Genomic DNA, 24262 nt, shown 5'->3' with positions numbered 1-24262 from the left:
TGTTTACAATATCGAGCAATGAGAAGGTTGCCCTCGCTTTTAGTTTTTAAAACAGCTTTTAAAAAATGAAAGAGGATTAACTCGTTTCTGAACGCGTTGTTGAGGATACAAGTGTGCTTTCTGCTTAAGTACAGGGCAACTTTCAGCATTTTATTCTTTGTCCTATCGTCACGCGTTTCCGTCAAACAAATGACGAAACAAAATCAGATTTTGAGACGCAGTTTACTAACATTTTTAACGAATATTCTTTGCTATTTAATATTATTTACCTGCAAAACAGGGGAAAAGTACAATGATATTCAAAGCTTACTGGATTGTGATTTATCGACGAATCTATTGATAAATTCAGAACGTTTACACAATTGCCAAATTACCATTTAAAGCTCTAGATGGAAATGTCAGTGACAGAAAAGAATTTTCAAAATTTTCTCCGTTTTGAAATACACGACGTTACATAGCTAAATCTAATCCTCGTGATATTTTAAATCCTCGGTATCATCGTTAAGAAACGCGTCACATGCATAGTCGATGAACGTTCTATTCTTTGTACGCTATAATCGCCATGCAATAGCGACAATATAAACGTGTAAAATATATTCGTCGGACAACGTTACGAGCAAACTGTGCATCGACGACGTCAGAAAGTTGAGCGATAATCTTTCAGCTGACCACAAATTGGTATTTTAATTTCCTAGATGGTACACGAGCGGCAATCTCCTCTCTATGCTGGTCTCGTTTGTACAGGCGGACAAAAGGGAAATAGAAAGCATTTTGAAATGCACTTAACGACGCTTATGAAATGAGATACTATTATATGGAGAGTTCAGTGGTTAATCGGTTTAAGTCAAGAGACCGTAAAATAGGGATTCGCGAAGCACAATGAAAGAGGCCCTACACGAACTTCATCAGTGTGCTGTATCGGAAATTATATAACACCTTAAACCGTGAGATAAAGCGGCCGACATATTGCACGGGATAAATTTGTTTCACGCTGGTCTCGATTTTCACTAAGCGCTACGAAATTTCCTCGTCACACGATCCCCTACTCGTACTTTTGTCTTTTCTCTATTTCCGATCGATCGTAAATTATGAAACAGTCAAATCATTTCACAAAACTAACGCTGTACGTAGACGTTGATAAATTAGAAATGAATTAGAGATATCGCTAATTAACTTGAGAAGTTGGCGCGATGTTGCGAACAGGCGGCTGAATTTTGAAATGGCACGCAGCGAATACAAAATAGTGGAAAATGGTGCGATTAAATTTCCCGAATATCGTTACCGACGATGAACGCTTTGTGAAGTGAAATAATTACGTTTTTGTCGTACGAAGCCGCTGTGCTGTGTTATGCGCGAATGGAACGTACCACAATTTTATTGGAAAGAAGAGAACGTCATCATTTTTGTTTGGCAATTAGTAACATATCGAGTAACATGCCATGGCAAATCCCAGTACGTCCAGGCAATTAATCGCCAATTAATTAATTTTTACCAGCTTTGTGTCTTAAAAGCTTAATACGTTCTATGCCGCTTCCTCCGCTTCTTGATAAAGTTGTTAATCGAAATATAATTTGTACGTCGTTACAAAATTATTGTGTCCGTGACACATTGTTCGATTACTGTTCTGCAAATTTATATATCCAGCTGCTAAACCAGCGATATCGGAGTTATAATAAACTTTGCGACGAACGTCGATATCAACGATATAGAAAAGGAAACGCAAGTATAAGGAACGATGATGCAATTTTAAAATATGAAAGAGGCAATTTCTCCCAGAGTAGAATCCATGTAACTTTTTACTTTTAGACTAAATTATTAATATAACGCGGTTCCATTTTAGAAGGAAACTTTTTTTTAGAAAATCGTATCGCTTTTTGGAATTTTAAAATCGAAAACCGAGTAAACTTATAGATATACAAGGTGGTTGATAACTGGTGGTACAAGGGGGTGATTCTACGCGAAAAAAGAAGTCGAAAATATAGAATAAACATTTTTTTTTTTAATTTTTCCATCGAGACAACGATCTACAGTGAGATGCGTTATAACGAGACGCGATAAAGTGCACGCGTAACCCAGCGAAAATTCAAAGTCGATTTTCTCGAAAACAAAGCCTCGAACGAAAAATGTTTATTCTATATTTTCGACTTCTTTTTTCGCGTAGAATCACCCCCTTTCTGCTTGTACCGCCAGTTACCAACCACCCTGTATATATATATTCTATGTAATTATAATTCACAGATAGCTATACCGAAATTCTGATAATACAAAATTAATGTAAATGTAGGGGTAATTTGCCAGGAGAGGGAAACGTTTTGTTACAGTAAATTCAAAATATTATACCGCGAATTATTGATACCGCTTGACACAAATTTACTCGACTGCACTCTCTCCACACTCTCTAATCATTGTATTTACGCTTTTCAATCGTCGTATCACCGCAACCACATTACACGCCAACTTTCCCGATCATCACATCTATGCAAAACAAATTTAATCACTCTTAATGAACAATAATTGAATATGGAAATAAATTAATAATTAACGATACAACAACCGGCGACAATTAGTGGTAATCATTATTAATATTAACGTACTCTAAGTAATGAATTACGCTAATACGATCGTTTTAATAAGCAGCGAAAGAAACTGCCAGCAAATTATTGTTATTATTGCGCTATCTTTAATTAATTATTACGTTGTATTATGCATGCAAAAATCTCCCTTCTTTGATTCATTCGTATAAGCATATTAGCATGTACCGTTGACAATTATTCGTTTGTTTCACTGTTAATCATTATTTACGAATACCAGTTAGTGCGTCGTTATTTCCAGGAGTCCAGAATTAAATATCGAAAATAGGTTGATTAAAAATTGATCAGAGGAAACCAGTGTAATTAAATAAATCGACGCGCATGAATCACCACTATACGTGCACTTTGCGATAATTTCATATTATTTTAATTCTATTCGTATAAAACGTTTTTTCCTTCTTCCTATATATAAAAAAAATATTCCTATATTTGTGTTAAAAATACCCAATGCTTAGGAAGTTTAAATTCTAATCGATACGAGATGATCCAATTATTCCAATTATTCGCACAATCACGAAACCAACTTTGTATTCGATCGACAAAGACAATTTAATATTAATCTCTCGGTTTATCATTGCAATCTTTAGCTTTCACGGTATTCGTCGAGGTTGACTGATAAAAGAACGAGTGGCTGAATTTGTAATAGAAAAATATATTGAAATAAATAAAGGTATAAGTATAATGTATAAGTTTATGCTGAACCAGACTCTTACTCTCTTGGTGTTACAATACGATAGAATCGATAGGGAGCATGTTCATATATTTATAGCGAAAGGGCATTACCAAAAAAGTTAACCTTGTAGGTCTAGCTGAAGGCTACAGGGAACATAAATAGAAATCTATTTATTAGTTGTTTTGTTCCTACACCTTGTAACCCAAAACATAATTTATATCCAAGGGCACGATAATATGGACCTCTCCCTATTTAGAATATTTTTGTTTCGCTAGATTTTATTTTCTGCGTAACAGCGGTCTCCAGGTCACGGATATACGAAAATAAAGATGCGGAGTTTATCTTGAAGTAATTACTTCGTTATTAATCCACAATTAAGCTACATACGACGCGAATACGACGATATATTAGGTTGTCCGAAAAGTGTCTTTCTTTTACAGACACGTCTTGTTGACACGAACGTTGTGATCTTCATTTTGATAGAACAAAATCGATCCTACGTAATTCGGCAAAATAATATAAAACGAAAAATGTTGTGCATCCATCATTTCCTTATAAAAGAAACTTTTCGGACGACCTAACACAGATACCGTTTCCTCGTGACAGCTATCTTGCGCAGCAATGCAACGACGACGAAAATATATAAAACTAAAATATATAAAATACATACAGGTAAAAAAATAAGTATGTACCAGGATATCGTTGCACCGATTACTTTAAAACTTCCTCACCGCCATTAAAGTTGCACGTTCGCAGCGCTAACAATTTTTCTGCTCGCATGTTTTCCTACGTCTGTCGTTCCCGTACGTACGATCCTGTCTCCTCGTACGCCATTCGTCGAATTCCGAAACATCAATAGACGCTCGTTGACAAATATTCGTCGTGCGGAAAGAAGCGACGGAGATTTCCTGGTGGAAAGTTCGCCGGGTCCGGAAACGATGGAAGGAAGGCCGGGGCCAAAATATACGATAGCGAATTCTCGGCTCGTGTCTGGTGAGCAGCCTTCATAACTGACGAAGCCCGTGACCGCGCGGTTCGTGTTGAAATATCCGCGCGTGAATAATGCAGAAATCCGCAAGAAAATATGAAGGTGCATTACCGAAACGGAACAGGATATTCGCGCGGATATTTCGCCACCGTGGCGATTCTGCTGAGCGAGTGGCGGACATCGGGCCGCGATCTAGCCGAGGATACTAAGCCAGTCGCTTAAATCTACGAAGTTGGTCGGTTACTCGGCAAGACGCGGCCAGCAAATGGCGTTCAAATTAATTTCACCAAAGTTCTACCGCCCCTCCCTTTCTCCTTTCTCAACGGTAAATTATTAATACCGTCGGAAGGTTGGTGCCTGCTGACTCGGTTGTCCTCGGTCAAATACGCTGTTTAATTAGGAAATCCGCAGTTGCGGCAAGGCGTGGATTGTCACAACGGTTTTCACCCTCTTGCGGTTCTACGAACTGGCGCGACCTTTTCGCGCGATGACCACCGACCAGACGACAGATTGCCTGTATCGCAACGAAGGCGACGCGACCATCTACTCCGCCGGCTAGTGAAACGAGCTTAAAACAATTCCCACGCGTCGCTCCGACTCGTGCTTGCGTGTCGCGTTGCGTCGACGTGCAATTACCACAGAGAGAGAGAGAGAGAGAGAGAGAGTAACGCGCCCAGAGTTTTCGAAATTACGCGCTCGAGTCGATTTGACACACGGCGGAATTCCGCCCGCTTTGCGTAACTTCCTTTTTCACACGTCAAGCGATCCAGATGGAGAGATGTGTTTGGTGGTTGGATAGCCCGCTGATATTCGACGAGTTTCCTACGAAACTGACTCTGTTGGTAAATTGAAATTTTCCAAGCACGAGTTTCACAGAAGCATGGATGTGCGTAACGCAAAATGGGAATGAGGTGCGATTAAATTTCGGGAAACCGGCGTTCAGAGTCACAGTTGGACGCCAACGGCCATTGTGTACACGTTTGTATGACAATTTCAACGAACGAGATTTTAATTAGCCCTGTGCACGATGCCGCGCCAAGGTTCGCTTATGCGCTTGGAATTAATCGCCGCCCTTTCGATCATACCGAGAAGTACAATTTCCAATGATTTTCAATTCTTTACGTTTGACGAGACACTCTGTGCGACGTGTATTCAAACGAGAGAGATACTTTGATGATTTCTCATACGTTCTTCTGTCTGTTCTCTGGTTTTCGAGAAAATTCTAGCTAACAAGCTTTCTCCATAGTTTCTTTTCTTCGCTCTTTCGTTTCGCAAGATTGAGCCTCGTTCGGTTTAATTCGAATACCTTGAAACTTATTAATTTACTCGAACCGCTATTCGCTTGATCTGCAATATCCTTTGTAAGGCTCGACGCAGACGACTTTTGTCCGCGCGATTCCAAGTCTTTCTTTCTTTTCCCGGTTAAGAACAACGAAGACAGACGCACGATCGCACGGACAAAAGTCGCTCGTCCGTATCGGGCCTAGTTGAAGCATTCTAACAAAAACAGGCTCTTGTTCGTGGTTGTCTGCTTCCAGCAAAGCGAAAGAATGCTCGTACATCTGTAAGATCTGATCGATACATTTCAATTTCTTTCCACCAACAAATTTCTAAATTTCTTATTAAAAAAGAAGTTGAAATGGTCGTTTATCGTCCGAGCGATCGTATCATATTCGTATTCGATGCTTCACTTCGCTCGAATCGTCGTGCTTTTATAGTATTAGGTCGTCCGAAAAGTTTCTTTCGTTTCATGAGGTGATAACAGATGAACAACAATTTCTGTTTTATATTATTTTATCGAATTAGACATGATCCATTTCGTTATATTTCTATTATTATGTTCGTGCATAATTCAATAAACCAATACAAAACAAAAAACATTGTGCGTCTAGTATTTCCTTATAGAACGAAAGAAGCTTTTCGGACAACCTAATATTTACACGAATTAATCAACCAGATATTTTTCGATACAAAGTTCGGGTTTAATCGCGTTTGTAAATTGGATACGTTTACACGACGTTCTTCTTAAATTTAGAGAAGCTTTTAGCGACAGAAAAACACGGTTCGGTGGAAAATGACGGGAAGAACGCAACAAGATCCGAAATTACCGTGTTCATAAAGCTGTCATACCTTTTAGAGTGTGGTTTTCTTGCGAGCAGAAAACCATATTATTAAACAAAAGATACCGTGGAATTGAAGGCTAAAGCAGATGTTGTAGGTCGTTTATTAACATTTCCGAGAAAATTGGAAATTCTCGAGGGTCGCTGTACATATACCTGGTATTTTTTATATTAGCGATACGCGTACGCCCGTGTTAATAAGGATCAGATATAATGTAGTGAAGTCAAAAATATCCAAATGAGAAGCTTTTCAAAATAGAATATACGTGAATCGGTTTGAAAAGAGAAGCGAGCAAATATTACTCGTAAATCCGTATAGGAAATAATTCGATATTAATATACGATCGAACGCGTGAGCCGCACGACTTTCATGAATAAATCCGCGATAAATAGGAAAAATTTAATTCGTATAATTAATCAAAGTACGGATAGTACGTTGGAACAATACGGGTTGCGTGTTATGAGCAGAGGGTTAATAAAAGTTCTTTTGAATACAATTAACAGTAACTACGTTCTATCACGGAATTACCCTTACATAATTGTACAAATTGCAATGGACCTTCATGTTACATGCCGAGCTTATTTAGCATATCCATTTAATGAACATACAGCCTAAGCAACAAGACTATAGCTTCTAAACTGCGTACATCGTAGACCTTATAAACTGCATTAAAGTGTTGAATACTTCAGCTTGGACTATCAGTCCGGAAACCATTACCTTAATGTAAATTAATTTTATCAAACTTATCGTACGAAGAACAAAGGCGTACTACTTTGCATTTTTTCTTGCTTCCGTATCGAGAAATCTATGATGAACGAAACACACACTGTACACACGGATATATTTGTTTGTATCGATTTGGAATTTCGAATTTGCAGCTACTATGTGTTTACATTCTTACGCTTTGCGTATTTCGTCCGTTTGTTCTTTCTTTGCCCAAATTGACGAAAATGTCAAAACAGATTTACATTGCACTAGAAGATTTTCAGATTTTTTTGTGACACGCATTTCCCTCTTTTATACCTCGTTTCAGAATAAAAGCAGACATAAATAGACTGCGGATTTCTATACGGTATCGTATCTTCGTGAAGAGAACTAAGGAAATGAAGCTTGCGTGGTACTCTGTTTCGGCTACTAAAAATTACGACGAGAACTACCCCCTTTTCATTTGCATTCTATGGGTCGCTGCACCTTTAAATTCGCTATAAATGCACGAAAATCCGTAGTCTATTTATAAGGAAATTCGTGTAACGAACAGCGCGATTGTCGATAGGATTCCTTCAACTAATAATTCAATGCGTTCTCGTACCTCGTTCATTCTCCGTACATAAGCAGAAAATAAAAACGCTTGATAATATATAATTCTTGGAGCATTTACGAGCTCGAGGAACCTGAAGAACATCCTTCTCTTCTCTTCGATGCGTTGCAACAATAGTCCGAAAATAAAGCAGTCGATCTTCGTCGGAGCAATCGATAGACCGTCCGTTTCCGATTGTTAACTTCTCGATATAAAACGCTCTCTTGTCCCCTGGTTCAGATCTGACGTCTGCATCGGCTACTCGACGAATACATTAGGCTAACCGGGCCATATTCTTTCCAAGTAAGCAGACGCATCGATCGTCATAAGTGAATTCGCCCTTTGGATATAACCGGAGAGACGCACTTGGAATACTTGGTGGCCTCCTAAGAATTTTGAGAGGACGGCTCATGAATGCAAATTAAAACGTTTACCCCGCTCCTATCGCGCACCTCTTTGCTCATTCCCGTTATTTGACTTGCCGTATAAGCGGTGTTCAAAAGTCGATAAGCCGCTGCCGCGGTTCCCTCAGAGGACTTAAATAATGAATGCGCTGGTAAACAGCTTTACTTGCTCAACATTCTTCCGGTCTTCTATACGTTCTCCTTTTTCGCTCTGAATTTTTCGCTTTTTACCGGGCTGCCATATTTTTGGCAACTTCTATGCAGCTTCTATTTAGCGTGATTCACAAATGCACGTTTCAGAACGGACGAACATTGCGTTATCGTCGGTTCGATTAGCTGTCGATGCATGGACATAAAATGGAGAAGGCTCTTCCAGAGTCGATAATGGTTATATATATAACTTTTATTACCCAAGAAAATTTATGTAAACTCCCTAAGATCGCAGGAAGATAGTAAATATCGTATTCGTTCATATATCTTATTAATTATTCGTGTATCGTTGATATGTGTCGAACAAAGTGTCCGTGTACTTAGAAACGACAGTGTAAGTTAGCCAGAATTTTAACTTATTTTCAACCGTCGAATACACTCGTCTCGAGTATTTACATTCGTGCAAAATATATAGATGCGCATTTATGAATCATAGTGTATATCAGGCAGCCGGTTGAAATCGTGTAGAAAATTCGGCTGGTGAAAATTGTGGAATTATACTGGTTTCGCCGAGTTAAACGTGGAAAAGGTGCGCGTTAATTTCGGTACGGGTCTTTCCTATCGTTAAATAAAAACCGCATTAACGTCGAAAGTGAATTAAAATTGGCGAATCGCGTGGCTGTTACCGGCGCGGCACGATTATTCAATTAGGGCGGGTACTTGTCGTGGCCCGGGCATTTCCTTGTATTTTTCTGACTAAAGCGGAGACCCCGACCAGCTCATTAATTTCCTTCGCCGCGGAGTATTGTACGATTTAACGAATCGCTCGACAACGCTCGCGTTTGTTGACCGCTGCGGATTCGGTCGCATTGCTCGTTTCTCGCTTATGTAATCTGCCGTTTCCGCGGAAATTGGCCACTAACGAAGTGAAACGGCACCGTAATCGCGGCAAGTCTGCGAGACTGCCGCTTGCTAACCCAGTTATCGAGGAATTTACGAACGGATGTAAAAATATCTTCGTTTACTTTGTAACAGCTTTTGATACATGACAATATAAAGATAATATACAATGTTAGAACAATTCAGGTAGTAGCGGCACATAGATTTTTAATTTACATTTAATTATAATTGTAATTGTAATTGCAATTAATTATAATTACATTGAAATATAATTATAATTTGCATTTGTATATATATATATATGTATAAATATAATTTGTATTTAATTGTAATTGCATTTTTATAGAGTTTGATATCGATGTTTGTGAATTGCTTGATATAAAGTGGGTATCTAAACTTTTGATTTAAGGGCAGGAGGGGCGTAACAGCGAGAGAAACGAGCGATTTTGATGAATATTTGTTCGAAGCAAGTACTACTAAATTGTAATACTAAATAGAAGTTGAAATGTAATTTTTTAGTTAAATTGTTCCGATTGTTTAGCAACTTTCTAAACTGGCGTGTACGATAATTGAAAAAGTAATTGATCAATCAATTTCGAACGAAACTCATTCACTTTGTTACAAATTGCCGTTCATGGATCAAACCTCAAATTTCTATTCCATTATTTATTTATAATGCCTTTTTGGATGATACACGTTCAATTTACCTGCCGGAAAAGGTACATTTTTTTCGAAGCGTTAGAACTTCAATTTTTCACGGTTTCCTCTCAAAAATAGGTTCAATCGTAGAATAATCTATCGAACTTGAAGAAAATTCCTTGACTTTTACACTTCGACGACTATGAACGGACGTTGTACCGCACGCCGACCACGTCAAATGACACTTCGTCAAACATAATCACAAGGCTTGCATAATGTGCAATAAACAATAAGAAGAAGTGAAATAAACAAATTGCACTTACACTTGGACACTATCTACGTACAGTCCAAAGAGTTCCACATAACCAGCGGTAGTTAATCTAAAAGAAAATCATAAAAATCACTTGCTTTTATCGTTGTCACACGAAAATCCCTCTTCAAGTGTTTAATAAATCAAATGCAATAAGCATGAAAGCTTGAAAATTAAAGAAGAGTAGAATTATAATGAAAAATTCAATTATGCGTATAATAAGTCACGAAACAGATCTGTTTCTTTTCGATGTACATTAGTAAGAAGGTGATATCATTTTTCGAATTTTCTATACGTTCAAGTAGTTAAAAGAAAATTTGCTTTCGCAATCGACTTAGAGAATAGCTTACGCCTACTTTAATTAGGCAATATGTTAATAAGAAGGTGATATCATTTTTCGAATTTTCTATTACGTTCAAGTAGTTAAAAGAAAAGAATTCGTTTTCACAATCGACTTAGAGAATAGTTTACGCCCACTTTAATTAGGCAATATGATCGTACTACGATAAGTCAATGTTTTAAACTACGATTTAATGGTCGAATATATGTATCTTATTTAGCTGTAATCATTGTCAAATAAATCGGGTTGTACGAGCAGATACATCAATAAACATCAGGTATCAATATATTATGTCTTAATTTTGTTCGTCAGCTTGGCGTTATTAAAATACATAATTTTGACGTAAATCGTAGCGGAGATACGTTAAATCGAAGCGGAGATATTGCACTGCAATCAATATTAATGGAGAGTTAAATGATCGAATCGTGATATTCTGTGATAAGCTATAGCGTCGCTGAAAGTTATTTGTCATAACATAATAACGCACTTCGTATCATCGGTTTACCAAAAGCTTGATATATCTTAATTCTTCAGGAATTCTTTGAAAAATTTGTCTCGTCGCGTATATCACGCTGTTATTCAAACTGTTGGGGATGTAGCGCCGTTTCAAAGAAATAAAAAGCAACTGCGGTCGTCTTAACGAGGAACGTGCCACTATGAACAATATTTTCGATATGCTAATAATCTCGAGAACGATATCCAGATATACGTTCGTAAGACTGTGATTCAAACACTCATACAAAATTCATAAGCCATCGTACATATCACTTCGCTTTTTTACTTCTCACGCGGTAAATCCTTGTCGTATCGTATCTTTTGGATTTCAAGCATTCAAGAACCTCCTTACAGCCTTTTTATCTTTTATAATCTCATTTTTTTCTTATGCCGATTTGACGAACACGGCGTAACGTCTTAACGTAAGAAACGGAAGAGACACGATAGAAACCGAAGAAAGATAATAGAGACGAACGAAGAGATAGCTTTGTTCCACGATTACGCGTAACTCTTTTTCTATATTCTAATCGGATATGTACAATCCATGTGAAATCGTTGAATAAGCTGAAAACGTTTCGTCGAGTCTGTTAAATACGAGACTGAGTGACGAAATTTTACATTTGCTATGAAAACAGATTTCACGCCATCATCGTGCGTACAATTCGTTGCCTTTGAAGCGTCTGTGTCGCATGTCCTGCGTGGCCAACTAATTACGCAAACAAGCCAATGAACTAAAAGGACAATAAATTAATACTCTTTGTATCTGGTAATTAACATGGAGCCAATTAATTAAAATCGCGAGCGTTGCCGCGAGACAACTTATCGGCAGCCATCTCACGAACATTTCGAGAGAATTCTTTGTGCGAAGAATTCGCATTAAAACGACCATACCTCGTAATTTTCATTTCATTGAACACTAGATTTCACGACGAATGTTAATAAAAGAGAAGCCAGCTCCAATGATCTTGGATTTTTGCATCGTTATTACTAATTACTAACCGCGTGTGCCCGGTGTTGCTCGGGCTTTTGAGAGCCCGAGCTTTTTGACTGATATTTCCACGATAAATTTTCAAGCCATTCAGGAACACTCACACCATCGTACGAGGAAAATTGATTCATCGAATGTTCTCTTAAAATTGTTGAAAATTATTAAGCTACTCCACAGAAATAATTTCTCGGGCGTAAGTTAAGAGGGGGTTGTAGAGGGATGATGAGGAATATTCGTGCGTAATTTAGTGCGGATAAATCGAGCTATATAGAACCTTTTACCTGACACGTATACGTACGTATTTTAACTTATATGTGTATAGAGAGAGAATACAGTCTAATTATGAGATTTTTGCGCGTAAAAGAAGGGTTGATGGAACGTGACGAGACCCGGGCAACTGCTATTATTTCATGTACAGGGCGGTTGGTAACTGGTGGTACAAGCGGAAAGGGAGTGATTCTACGCGAAAAAAGAAGTCGAAAATGTAGAATAAAAACTTTTCGTTCGAGGCTTTGTTTTCGAGAAAATCGACTTTGAATTTTCGTTGGGTACGCGTGCACTTATAACGGATCTCACTGTAGATCGTTGTCTCGATGGAAAAATTAAAAAAAAAAAATTTTATTCTATATTTTCGACTTCTTTTTTCCCGTAGAATCACCCCCTTTCCGCTTGTACCACCAGTTACCAACCACCCTGTATAATTACTAATTGCGTCGCTGCATCATACAGTTACGAATTATTCACATAATGATGCAACCAGTGGCGAATCTTGAGAAAATGGAACCCACTGGCCCTGACATATGTTGTCAAGGACACTCTGCTGAACAACCTGCCGAAATCTCTAGCCATCGCTCGTTATTCTTCGATAACTCATTAACAAAATGATTACTACGTGCATCGCATTCCACCTACGCGTAAATATATGCGACTGCGAACACGCACATAGCCCGCACGACAGTCACGTTTATCTGCCAGGTTTTATTTCAAAGAAACGCTGCACGCGTTGCTCGCACGCTCGTAAAAATCTAGTCCAACCCAATACCAATTCTACATACGAGCGTAGGGGGGCCGATTTTCGACGAAAAAACTTTTTTTCTTAAAAATGGCCCGCCCGTTTCACTCACGTGTGGAATTGGTATCGGGTTGAACTAGATTTTTACGAGCGAGTGGTAGCGAGCGAGCAACGCGTACGGTGTTTCTTTATGATATGCACAGCATACGTTGTTTTTTACAAATCTTCTTTCGTTAATGATTTTTTAAACGATTACGGACAATGGCTGAAATCTTCTGGGGGTTACTCACTGTCCTTGACAACATATGTCAAGGTCATTGGGTAGTCTACTACTAATATTCGTTTTTTTTTTCTTTTTTTAAATTCTCCTCCGTTTGAAACTCGATCGAAGTTTGATAACTATACCGATCGACAAAGCAGCAATGAAAAAAGTTAAACAGTCGCTTAACAGTCCTGCATTTCGTTGTATCCACACGTAACGTGCTTTGTTATCTTTTTTTTTTTCAGCGTCACTGTGCGATATCGTTTTCAACAGTGACTCGACGAAAACAGGGATAGTCATGTCACCAGGATATCCGAAACCTTATCCACCAAGGACGCACTGTACATACGACTTCCAGGGACGGGGAAAGGAACGAGTCCAAGTGGTGTTCCAGGATTTGAACTTGTATCATTCGCCGGTTGTATCGGACACAGCGAACGAGTAAGTCTCTGTTTACTATCTTACGTTATATCGTTGCCGACATACTCTGTCCACTCAAGATCGTTGCAACATACCTGCACGTTGAAATTCGTTCTTTTATTAGCTTACAACGATACGACGACGAAAATTATCTCGTTATTATCGAGAAATTATCGATGATCGTGGAAATTGAAAAAGGAAGAGAAGCGACGTCGAAGAGAACAAACGTGAATAGCGATATTTGTCGTTGCAAACTAAAAAGCATTTTGCTCGTACGTACTTTTGTTTCCGCAAAAGTAACGAAAATATCAAAGTGGGCGATATAGACGGAACGCCCTGTACGCACAGGGTGTTCCAGATTCTAACAGCCAAACGTTGTCGATACACGCTATGGTCGAAATAAGAAAAAGATCGACATGAACGTAAGTCGTTGAAAACTTTATTAAAAAGTTATGGCAGAGATATGAAATACGGAGGGAACGGTAGTAGCAGACTCGCGGTTACTGCGATATAATACAGGAATACAGCAACGATATTTACGTTCACTCTGTTTATGCAAACGTAACTAATTCTTCATCTCGAAATGTTCACGGTTCTTGACAATACAAGATTGACAGCGGCCGAAAATAGAATTTATTATCCCTCGCGAATTTCATTTCTACCTTGTTTCGTTTCAACGAATCTAGCATTTTGAGATGCAGAATTAGTTACGTTTGCATAAACAGAATGAACGCAAATATCGCTTATCCGTTCTTACGCGATATCGCAGTAACCGCGAATCTGCTACTAAGTTCCCTTTGTGTTTCATACTTTTTTTTTATAACTTTTTAATTTAAATAAAAGCTTTTTATTTAAAACGAAGCTTTAAAACTACCTATGTCTGTATAACATCTGTCTCTCATTTAGTTCCATGGAATATAACGATAGTAATGTCTGGCCGTTAAAAATTTCACGATATTATATATATATATATATATATATATATATATATATATATATATATATGTATAACAAAATAACGCTACCATCCAATATAAACGAATCTGTAAATATCAGTCACGCGAGCAATTGTGTGCTCAAAATATCCTCTGAAACTTATCTCGGAGCTGTCCTTTATAACCCTCAATCGTCATGCACTGTACGTTTGTAGACTTATCTTGGTATACCTGCTCCTGAGCACATAGTACTTATAGCTGCCACTTAGTCATACTAATATCTGTACGTATTCTTGGTAGCTTCGCTTTTCAAACATCGCTCTCATGTGCCACTTGTGCGATATTCATTGGCAGAGATACGTTCCAGGCACGTGTTTGTACTGCAGACAAAATCATGAAAGTCATAAAAATTGTGAAATTCAACGGATACCTGTTATACCGACCTGGATAGGATTTTACGAAATAAAAAGCTTGGACAGCTGACCCATTTGTCAGTTAAAAACCAGAAATGTTATAGAGTATGACTAAACTGACATAGTTTTTCCTCTGGGCAAACATGATCTTTCTTGTTTGTAATTTTATGAAAAATTTATAGTACAAAACCCTACGATTCATAATGTCTCGCTAACGTATTTTATTTTATAGTTATCGTATCTCTGTGATAAAGTGGCAATTTGTATTCGAAGAAATACGATTCTTCGAAAGGAGCAAAATTTGTCCAAAATTATGGGACTCTTCCGATTTTTCTTATTGTTTTATTATTATTTTTCTTTTTTTTTTTTTATTGCTCTTTCGCGTCTGTTTTGACGCGTTCCTCTTTATATAAAGCGAAGATTTTTACGATTATCCGTCAGATTGAAACGTTAAGTGGGCCACATTTCTACGAGCGATACTCAAATGAGTACGTAGCAGTAAGGAGAAAATCCTCCTTATGATTTTAACGTTCATGAAAAGTTCCAAACTGAATGACCATAATTTTTAGTGAAACAGGCTAGCATAATAAAATAAAATCCAATAACATTAATTGGATTTTTAAAGTAGCCAGCAACACGTTATACTTCTGGCTACTTATAGTCCTTACATATAAACTATCTATTATATTATAAATAAATTATGGAAAACCAGAAGAGGAAATAAAATAAAGCAAGGCCCGCGATAGGATTGAAGACGTGTAAAAAGGTATGGGTGCGTGAATCATTCGTCGAATCAATCAGTCGTGTTAGATTCTTCGTAGTTTTAAAAACATGAAAATATCGAATAAAACACATGCATACGATTCACGTACAGAGCACAAATTGTAAAACAATTTTTTATTGTTTCGCGTTTGAAATCGTAGAATCACTTGTCGAACAAGTAAAAAACGATTATTCGTTTAAATGCGTCTATTACTATGTCGATCTTTTCAACAACCAGCAAAGAGAATTTGCAACCTTACAAAAAGTACTACAAACGTTTGTAATAACACGGAAGTGCAGAAATGTTGATACGTAATATACATTTAATCATCTAAAACGATGAATTTCACCGCAAAGATGCCGATCGAACAAAATTTCAACCAAACGAAGGCATTTACAAAATTGATCGAAGTACCTTTTGATTTAAAGGCAAACTGAATCGAACTTGATCCAAGCAATATACGAAAGTACACGGTATAATACGTACTGTTTGCAACGACTTAAATCTGAATAGTAAAAAGAGCAGATACGTAAAAGTAAGTACTACGGCCTCTGCTTAGTTTCTCAACGCTGCATTCAACCTCGCGTAAAAAGAGTGTCGCAATAATCCCTCGTTTTAACTCTCTCTCTCTCTCTCTCTCTTTCTCTTTTTGTTCCGTGCAGTTTTTCCAACGCTGAAAAATTGAAGTCAACAATGACAAAAGTCCGCACTCGATTTCTTTATCATGGAACACCATTAGAAGGTCCGTGAAAATACGGCTTTGGCGGTGAACGCGTTAAAGTTAAAACGGCATCACGTCGATAATGACGGAAAAGAACTAACGGGGCCGGATGAGCGGAGCGGTGTTCCAGTGACGTCTTCGGTGTGTAATCAAAAGCCAATGTAGAATTTGGCAACTGCGAATGCAAACGGTGCTTGACGTACCTTCAAATACAATTTGCACGAAGTGCATCGAGTGGCGATGGCCGAATTCCGCCATTAGCGTGCCGATTGATCGACGAGTTCGTTTCGTTGTCCGGCGACGAGGATCGGACGTTCCTGGAATTCTGCTTGTCCTTGTGAAAAGCACGGGAACGGACAGTTGTGATCGATTTCACCAACGCACGTGTGTAGCGTCTGTAAAGGGATTGCGTGTATCGTGACAATGCGCCAATATACAACCTTGTCCACGATTTTTCTTTTTTTTTTTTCTTTTTTCTTTACCACTTACGCTGATTGGGAAAGAATTAATTGCTGTCTAATCGTCAGTTGGCTAAGACAATTACCAACTCGCGAGGATCGCCGTTTTCTCTTTCTCTCTCTCTCTTTCTGTGTTAATTCATGGAACGACAGATAGAAATTTCAGATTTCAAAACTTTTATAATAATTAGATGTGTTTTGTTAGTAGTTTTGTTAGTAGTTTGTTAGTAATAGTATATATTAGGTTAGATGTCTATTGTTAGTTGTCGGGTGTGTCGTGAAAGAAGTGAACCGAAATGTTCACAAAGCGTCGAAACGAAAGGTACGTTTGAAGCGGAAAAAATCAGGAATATGTCAAGAGATGAGAAGTTCGTGTGGTTTATTAGTGAAATTGTAGTGCGAGCTTTGGAATTTAATTAAAACGAGTTTGACGCTAAACAGGCTACGCGGAGATTGGTTTGAGTTATTATATCGATGTATTCTATCATGTAGCTATAATTATGGAGAGCTCTATTATCTAGAATTTATGTATGTTTGTTTCGCAAAGATAATCATTCCATTAATTTGTTTAACGTACTGTAACCACACCATGGTATAACGTTAACGTTTAAATATTTATTCTATCCGAAATTGGAATTAAAATTACGTAAATCGAATGACATTCCTCAGACAGTTTAAACTATTTATCTTATAATATATTTCCCAATTACATCCCTCGCGTCGTTAATTGATCGACATGGAAGAAGAATATCGTGAATTTCGTCGGAAATTAATAGTCAAAAACGACACTTTCTACCTTTCTAACGAAATTGCTTTATATTAATTAAATTATAGATTTAGATTACCCGTTAAAAATTTACTCGCGCATCTATTCTTTACCAACGAAGCTCGTTTCGCTACTGAACGTTTACTAATCGATTTTCTAACCCTCTGTAAAATGATTACCAACTTGTTTTGTAAGAATTATCAAATACTTCAGTATGTATATAGTAACGTTTAAACCGCGGATACTTATGCAAATTCATATTTTTACGAATATAATTGAAAAGGTAGAGAATTGTTTTGCCTAATAAACATCATAACGAATACCATACCGTGGGTGTTTCATATACATTTGCGCATTATATGCATTTTATGCATTTTTGCATTTTCAGATTTTCTAGAAATGCATGAAAATCCGCAGTCTAATAATGTTGAAAGACACGCTTGTAAATATATTCGTGACGTACAGAATGATTCTCCAGCTAGTTAACTCAAAAGCGGCATCGTCAATCACATGACGGTGATAACGCCATATCCCTACGTGTAATCTGTCATCGAAGACTGCTATTGCCTGTTTCATGGTACAGACGACTGTATGCGTGTAAAATGGTAACGAGAATGCGTGATTTGTGGTGTGATCGGCGACACTACCTTTAAGTTAACTAACAAGAGAGAGAGAGTATCATACTGTAAATTTCAGAAACACGAGATACATGAAAAGTCGTAGTATACGTTGCAAGGTAGTCGTTCCTTGTATCGAAGAAAATTTCGTATAAAATTAATGACTGTGAAAAATAACTTTAAAAGTTTCTTTCAAATTTACTCTATAGAGCGTTATTGTTGCTATCCACAAGATAATAAAATAGCACATAGCGGCCATTATCCCAAACCTCGTTAACTTCGTTAAGCAGGGGGCAGGTCATGCCATAAATTCAACCATTAACTGACCTGTCAGTTTATTAACCACTGTAATAGAATCACGCTGACCAACAGATTTATGTTGCGGCGTCGAATCCGCTAGTCATACGATTGTCTTGCCCGCAATTTTCAAATCCGATCAACTCGTGTAAATATCACCGATCAATTAGCAGTAACGTTATGCACAATGATCGAAATCTCCATAAATCCGCTATACTTTCTCGTCTTACGATTATTCCCGTTCTAACGACAAGTTTGCGCGTGATACTGTTTTGACAGAAGCAGATTTTACCGAAAGATACGGTGGAAATTGTATGGAAAGTTTCAGCCACTGTTCCTTACCTTCGATATTTGATAAATTTTTGTGTCCATCTACGTTCTCACTGCATTTCTACCAATAACAAACAAAAGAACGCAGCGCAGTTGAGATAGGACGATAGCCATCGAAGGAGGTACAATTGCAGCGAAAAAGGACGCGCGCAACGTCATCTTATTTACCGTATTCTACGATCTGATTTAAGTTCGACGCAAGATTTCCTCGCTCGACATCTTGACCGATCTGCCGAAGATTCACGATCCATTGTGCTCGTGGAATGGAAAAGAGAGCGTTCGCCGTGTGTAGAGCTGTGAAAGGTAAATCGTGAGACGAGCTTCGCAGAGCTTCGCAAGCAAGCGAACGAGAAACGCCGATCGGGAAGGAGATACTCAACCGGAGGATGGTATTCGGGGAATCTGCCTACAACAATGCTTTCCTGACAACAGCAATTGCGATCGGTCATCCCCTCGTTCATTTTCCACGTGCCTGGCCTTAAACGCAGTTTAATTGCCGCTGGCACGTTTCATCGTGCGGTCACTCGAGTAATGTTTCTCTGGCTATGTAATTGTTCCCGGTTGCATTTCAGGAAAATCGAGATAATCGCGTGTAACAACATCGTTCGTGGCAACGAACCGATACGACCCGACGTTGGCAAAGAACGAGAACAACTTCAACGAAATAAATCGAATCGATCGTACCGCTGGCAAAAAAGAATCGCTGAGTTCTTCTCTTTCATTACTCTCTTTCTGTCTGCTTGTCTGTCTGTCTGTCTGTCTCTCTCTCTCTCTCTCTCTATCTCTCTCTATCTTTTTCTCTGCTTCCCTCTGTCTCTCTCTCTCTTTTTGTTACGATCTTAATTGCTTTAATATCAACTTGGTTGATATAGTTACGAGATAGTTAATAATCGTGGCAGCTGTTGCAAACTCGTTAATGCATTGTACATTACAGGCCCCTTTGACAGACGCCATAACTTGCGATATAATATGGAAAATTATATCACAACTTGAGTCGGATATTCTCTAAAGCGATTTTCAATTGAAATATAAGATTACTAAACCGCGGATTTTTATGTCTTTATAGGAAATTTGAACGAGCAACGTTGCACAGGATGCATGGCGTTGCATACCGTCGCATTGCACGGAATACGAATCGAGCGACGTGTTTACGCTCTTTAACTATATTTCCTCCGTATTTTCGTCCATCGTAGAACCATTCGATAAATACAATTCTAGTTACACGACTCTCTCTCTAGTAAATTAACGAGTCACAGAACTGAATAATTTTTCAAAGAAACGTTCCTGCTTGTGTACGTGTCGCGTTCGATGTTAACCATGTTGCGACGAAGAAGAAATAATAATTTTATGGGCGAAATTAGCAAAACAAGAGGAAGGTTCGTGGTTATTTAATTTGAGTATTCGTGACTCATCTTTAATTCTGTAATTCATTATCCTAGTTGGCGTTGAGGATAGCGTGATAATAATTCACTTCGTTTATATCACTGTATGAATTATTTATAAGCTTGCTCTCATTATTACGTACACTTTGCTTCACCTACTAAAGAAGACGAATTATTCCAATTATTATTATCAATCTTCAGGTATAAGACGGCTGGAAAAATTCTGTCGATATCGACGCGATTCTTTCGAGTCTATTTTCTATGGTGGCGGAAATATCAACTTTGTGCGGAGCCGTTTCTCTGACGCGAATTACGCGTAAACGATGCAGCACTGCGACGTGTAACGGATAATGCTGTTCTCTACGCAAGCACGTTGGAATGAAGTTTTTGATAATTAAGTTATCATTTTTTTTTTAAAGATATGACGCATATACTTTAACTTTAATAATTTACATTTAATAATTAATAATACAATTGAGTGCGATATATTTTAAAGCCCGGTACGACACATAGACCCACGTCACAATTTTCACGCTCATAGCTCGATAGTGTTTTTCAAATTGCTCTTCGTTTTCTATTTTGAAGCGACATTTTCAGCTTGAAGATCCTACAAAATTATAAGGATACGAATCGGCATGTTAAAAGGAGCATCTAATATCGGTATATTTATTTTAAGGGAAAGCAGCAATTGATATCTGACACTGTCGTATCAAAAACAAACTATGTTGTTAACACTGTTATAGAACGTTGCAAGGATAAGAAAAATGTGAAGCGAGACGAACGAAAAAGATCGTTTAATTCAAAGGGTGAGCGAATGAGTAGTAGAGTGAGCCACTATAGTGGCGCTTCGTAACGTAAGATGACATCCGCGAAAGCCACTATAGCGGTGCAACGTATCTAAAAGGTTAATTTGGCGGAAAATAACAATGAAATACAATGAAACCTCGCTAACTCGAGCCTCCGTAACTCGAAAACTTTTATAAGACTAGAATTTTGTTCGTTCTTCTCGGTTTCAAAGCGAAAATCTCTAGAAGTTGTAATAAAACTTACTTTAACTCGAATTATTTGCCACGTGTCCAGATACATTATTTTATCTTTGTAACTCGAGCTTCGAATAGCCACTGCAAGTCGAACTTTACCCCCATAACTCCAACTTCTATCGCCGCTTCCTCTGCGACTCCAAATGTACCTATAGCTAGGCTATATGTCACAAGATGCGAGAAACCAATTATTCGATGTCGCCTTCTCTCTTCCACCTGTTAGGATTGTCTCGGATAACGGATAAGAAGACAAATATAAAACGACACAGGCTGTCGTTAACGTTAAAGTTAATCGTTTTTCGTCGGTCGAACGCGTAATTCCTATGGTCCCCCGCGTCTTTAACTTTTGCATTTATTTGCGTTGCATGAAACGAGTTCGAAGGGAAAGCTTAAAATATACTAAAAGTTCCCGAGAGGGGGAATATAATTGTGGCTTCGTACAAAGCTTCTCTGTGTCGAATTTTCATTTGTTAAACCTCTTTTACTCGGAAGTCTAAACTTCGGTAAATCGAAGATTTTAGCTGGCTCCTGCTCGCTGCAAGTTGGAATCGCCGACTGTAGCAGAAAATAAATTACGCAGCTGGAAATATTAAAAGAGACAAAGAAAGGCAGCGTGTCTAAGGAATAGCGAAAAGAGGGCCAGGTTAATCGAAATCTGTCGGTGAACGTGACAAATCTTCAAAGTCGATTTTCTCGGACAACAAAAATTTCTACAAATTATCTACGTCACTCTTTCGAACTACATTTATGAAACGAGTAATTACTTTTCCAATCGTATCTTCCACCCGATTTCGGTAGAAAAATTAAACGTTATTTCCTTTAACGAGTTTTTAATTCAAATAATAAGAATTCCCCGATATTTCGATGGAATATTTTATTTTAGGAAATGAAAAATATCACGGTTATAATATTTATTGCTCGGCGCTCAACGAATTCATATAAAATAGATTGTGTCTTCAAAGCCAATAAAACATGGGACAGCTGGAGGTAAAAAATCCGAAAAGCAGTAATTTTATCTGGCAAAGGTAAAACGAAAATATAGAATAACCTTTTTTCCCCCGTATGAAGCTTCGTTTCTGAACAAATTGCTGATACAAATGGAGAGAATATGCGCAGTTATACGTGCGTGATTTTACTTATAGCTTGGTTTAATAAATATCAATGAAAACTAATACGTACTCATTCGTACGTACTACAATTCCAGCTTGTTATACCGAATAATGAAAAATGACCAATAAAACAAAAGCATAATTTTACTCGAAAATTGTTATTTATTGCTGGAAAAATTGTTGCAAACGATTCTCATTTTTATCTCCACGTAACTAAGTTTTATGTTATATTCCTATATGTTGTATTTCTATATTTCGTAGTATATTTTATACTTTATATTTTCATTCATATTTTATGCCTTGCCACTTTGTTTTCAAATATGCGCAATATATGGAAGAATATTTCTTCTTTCCTGAGTCTGTGATTATAATCTCGTCGACGTACACAGATGAGTTATTGCGGTTCTATATTGATAGGTTCGCAGGCTGTGATAGTCAAGATATTGCGCTTTTACGATCGATCCAACAAGCGTATCAGATATTCTGAAGCACTGCAACATATTTTCAATTATTATCCGATAGAAACTTTTGACAATGCAAGATATTTCGGGAAATTGTCACAAAAGTTACGTACATAGGTGGAGAAAAATAAAGATTCTAAATGTTTAGATACTTACAGCCTTACCAAGGAAAATATAAAATATTTTACTTTGTTTCATTTAGGAATGTTTGATTTCGTACGTAATTCTCTCTGCATCGTATTCGGTACAATGCACCTCTTATTGAAAATAAATGTTAACAATTACGTTACGTACGATGATATTTATTTCTCATAAAATATCGGAAGTGTTTATCTTTTTCTATCTTTTTCTATATTATTCGCCATGAATTCTTCGTTATTTTACTACACCGTCGAAGAGTTAAATATTTTTTCCACATGCCTGAACATTGAAATATCTTCTTTTATCACTCTGAATAATCAACAAGATAAATTCACTTTATAAACCAAATACAAAACACCGTGGGCAATATTTGCATTAAAAATAAATAATTTTTAACCATGAAACCATTTCGTTCTCCATCTTTTATTATTTAACGGACAAAAACGAGCTGCGAGCAAAGTACGTAGTTTGTGGTAATATCCATTAAACGAAGGTACGAATGATAAAACCATACACCGAAACAAAGACCGCATATTTAATGAATTGTCAATATTGATATACTCAGACACGAATCTATCTGTGGAAAAATGCCACGATATATTTTCGTTGTATGCTTTTACGTAAAATCACAGGTAGCAGGATTGTGTGACAGGTCATTGATTAAAATCCACGCGTTCGATAAGAAAGGATTTTTATCAGAGAAATATCTGAGTTGTTTAAAAAAGAAGACCAGAGACCGAGATTACAACTGTATACATTCCTGTTATTTATTACCCAACTTCCAATAACTCTCGTGGAATATTTCTAGAATCAACGTCGTAGTACGGTGCAGGATTTGTTAAAAATTCTACTGAATTTCATTGTTACATTTGCAGAACGGAGTTTGCTAAAGCTCGATATTACTTTCGAATTACTATTGTAGGTACTTTATTACAAATTGCTACATTAAAGTGATAAATCAATGACATGGTACGTCCGTGAAGGACTCGCTCACGGACCTTATCGTTACCAACTCCCGCAAAGAACTTGTACAAATTATTTCTACGTATTCTAAATCGTTGCCTCGCATGAACACACAATTTGAATCGACTAATGGTTTTCCCAGTAATCTGAGTCAATTATCGCATCTTACGTGGGATTTACGGATGTTCCGACACTTAAGAACGGCCACGTTTCTCCGTTACTTGTCACCGCGTACTCGATAAAATTATATAAAACAAAATCACATTCGTAACGCGA

The 24262-nt window shown here is 37.6% G+C and overlaps 1 protein-coding gene and 1 long non-coding RNA gene across 4 annotated transcripts in view; one reads left to right on the top strand and one right to left on the bottom strand.

Moving 5' to 3' along the window:
* The window catches only part of LOC143303702 (uncharacterized), a 41056-nt gene extending 24243 nt beyond the window's left edge, over window positions 1–16813 (bottom strand). The window contains exons 1-2 of the long non-coding RNA XR_013060250.1: window positions 16626–16813; window positions 10087–10143 (exon numbers count right to left, since the gene is read on the bottom strand). This is a non-coding gene — a long non-coding RNA (uncharacterized LOC143303702). The remainder of the gene's footprint in view (window positions 1–10086; window positions 10144–16625) is intronic.
* Sol1 overlaps window positions 1–24262 on the top strand; it is a 529381-nt gene that overhangs the window by 440812 nt on the left and 64307 nt on the right. For all 3 annotated transcript variants that reach the window (XM_076625163.1, XM_076625165.1, XM_076625164.1), the window contains exon 9: window positions 13416–13611. In XM_076625163.1, the coding sequence (XP_076481278.1) occupies window positions 13416–13611 (196 nt within the window). The remainder of the gene's footprint in view (window positions 1–13415; window positions 13612–24262) is intronic.

Source organism: Bombus vancouverensis, chromosome 15 (genome assembly GCF_051014615.1).
Source record: "Bombus vancouverensis nearcticus chromosome 15, iyBomVanc1_principal, whole genome shotgun sequence".
In the NCBI taxonomy this organism is placed as follows: Eukaryota; Metazoa; Arthropoda; class Insecta; order Hymenoptera; family Apidae; genus Bombus; species Bombus vancouverensis.
This window is presented reverse-complemented; position numbering and strand designations above follow the sequence as displayed.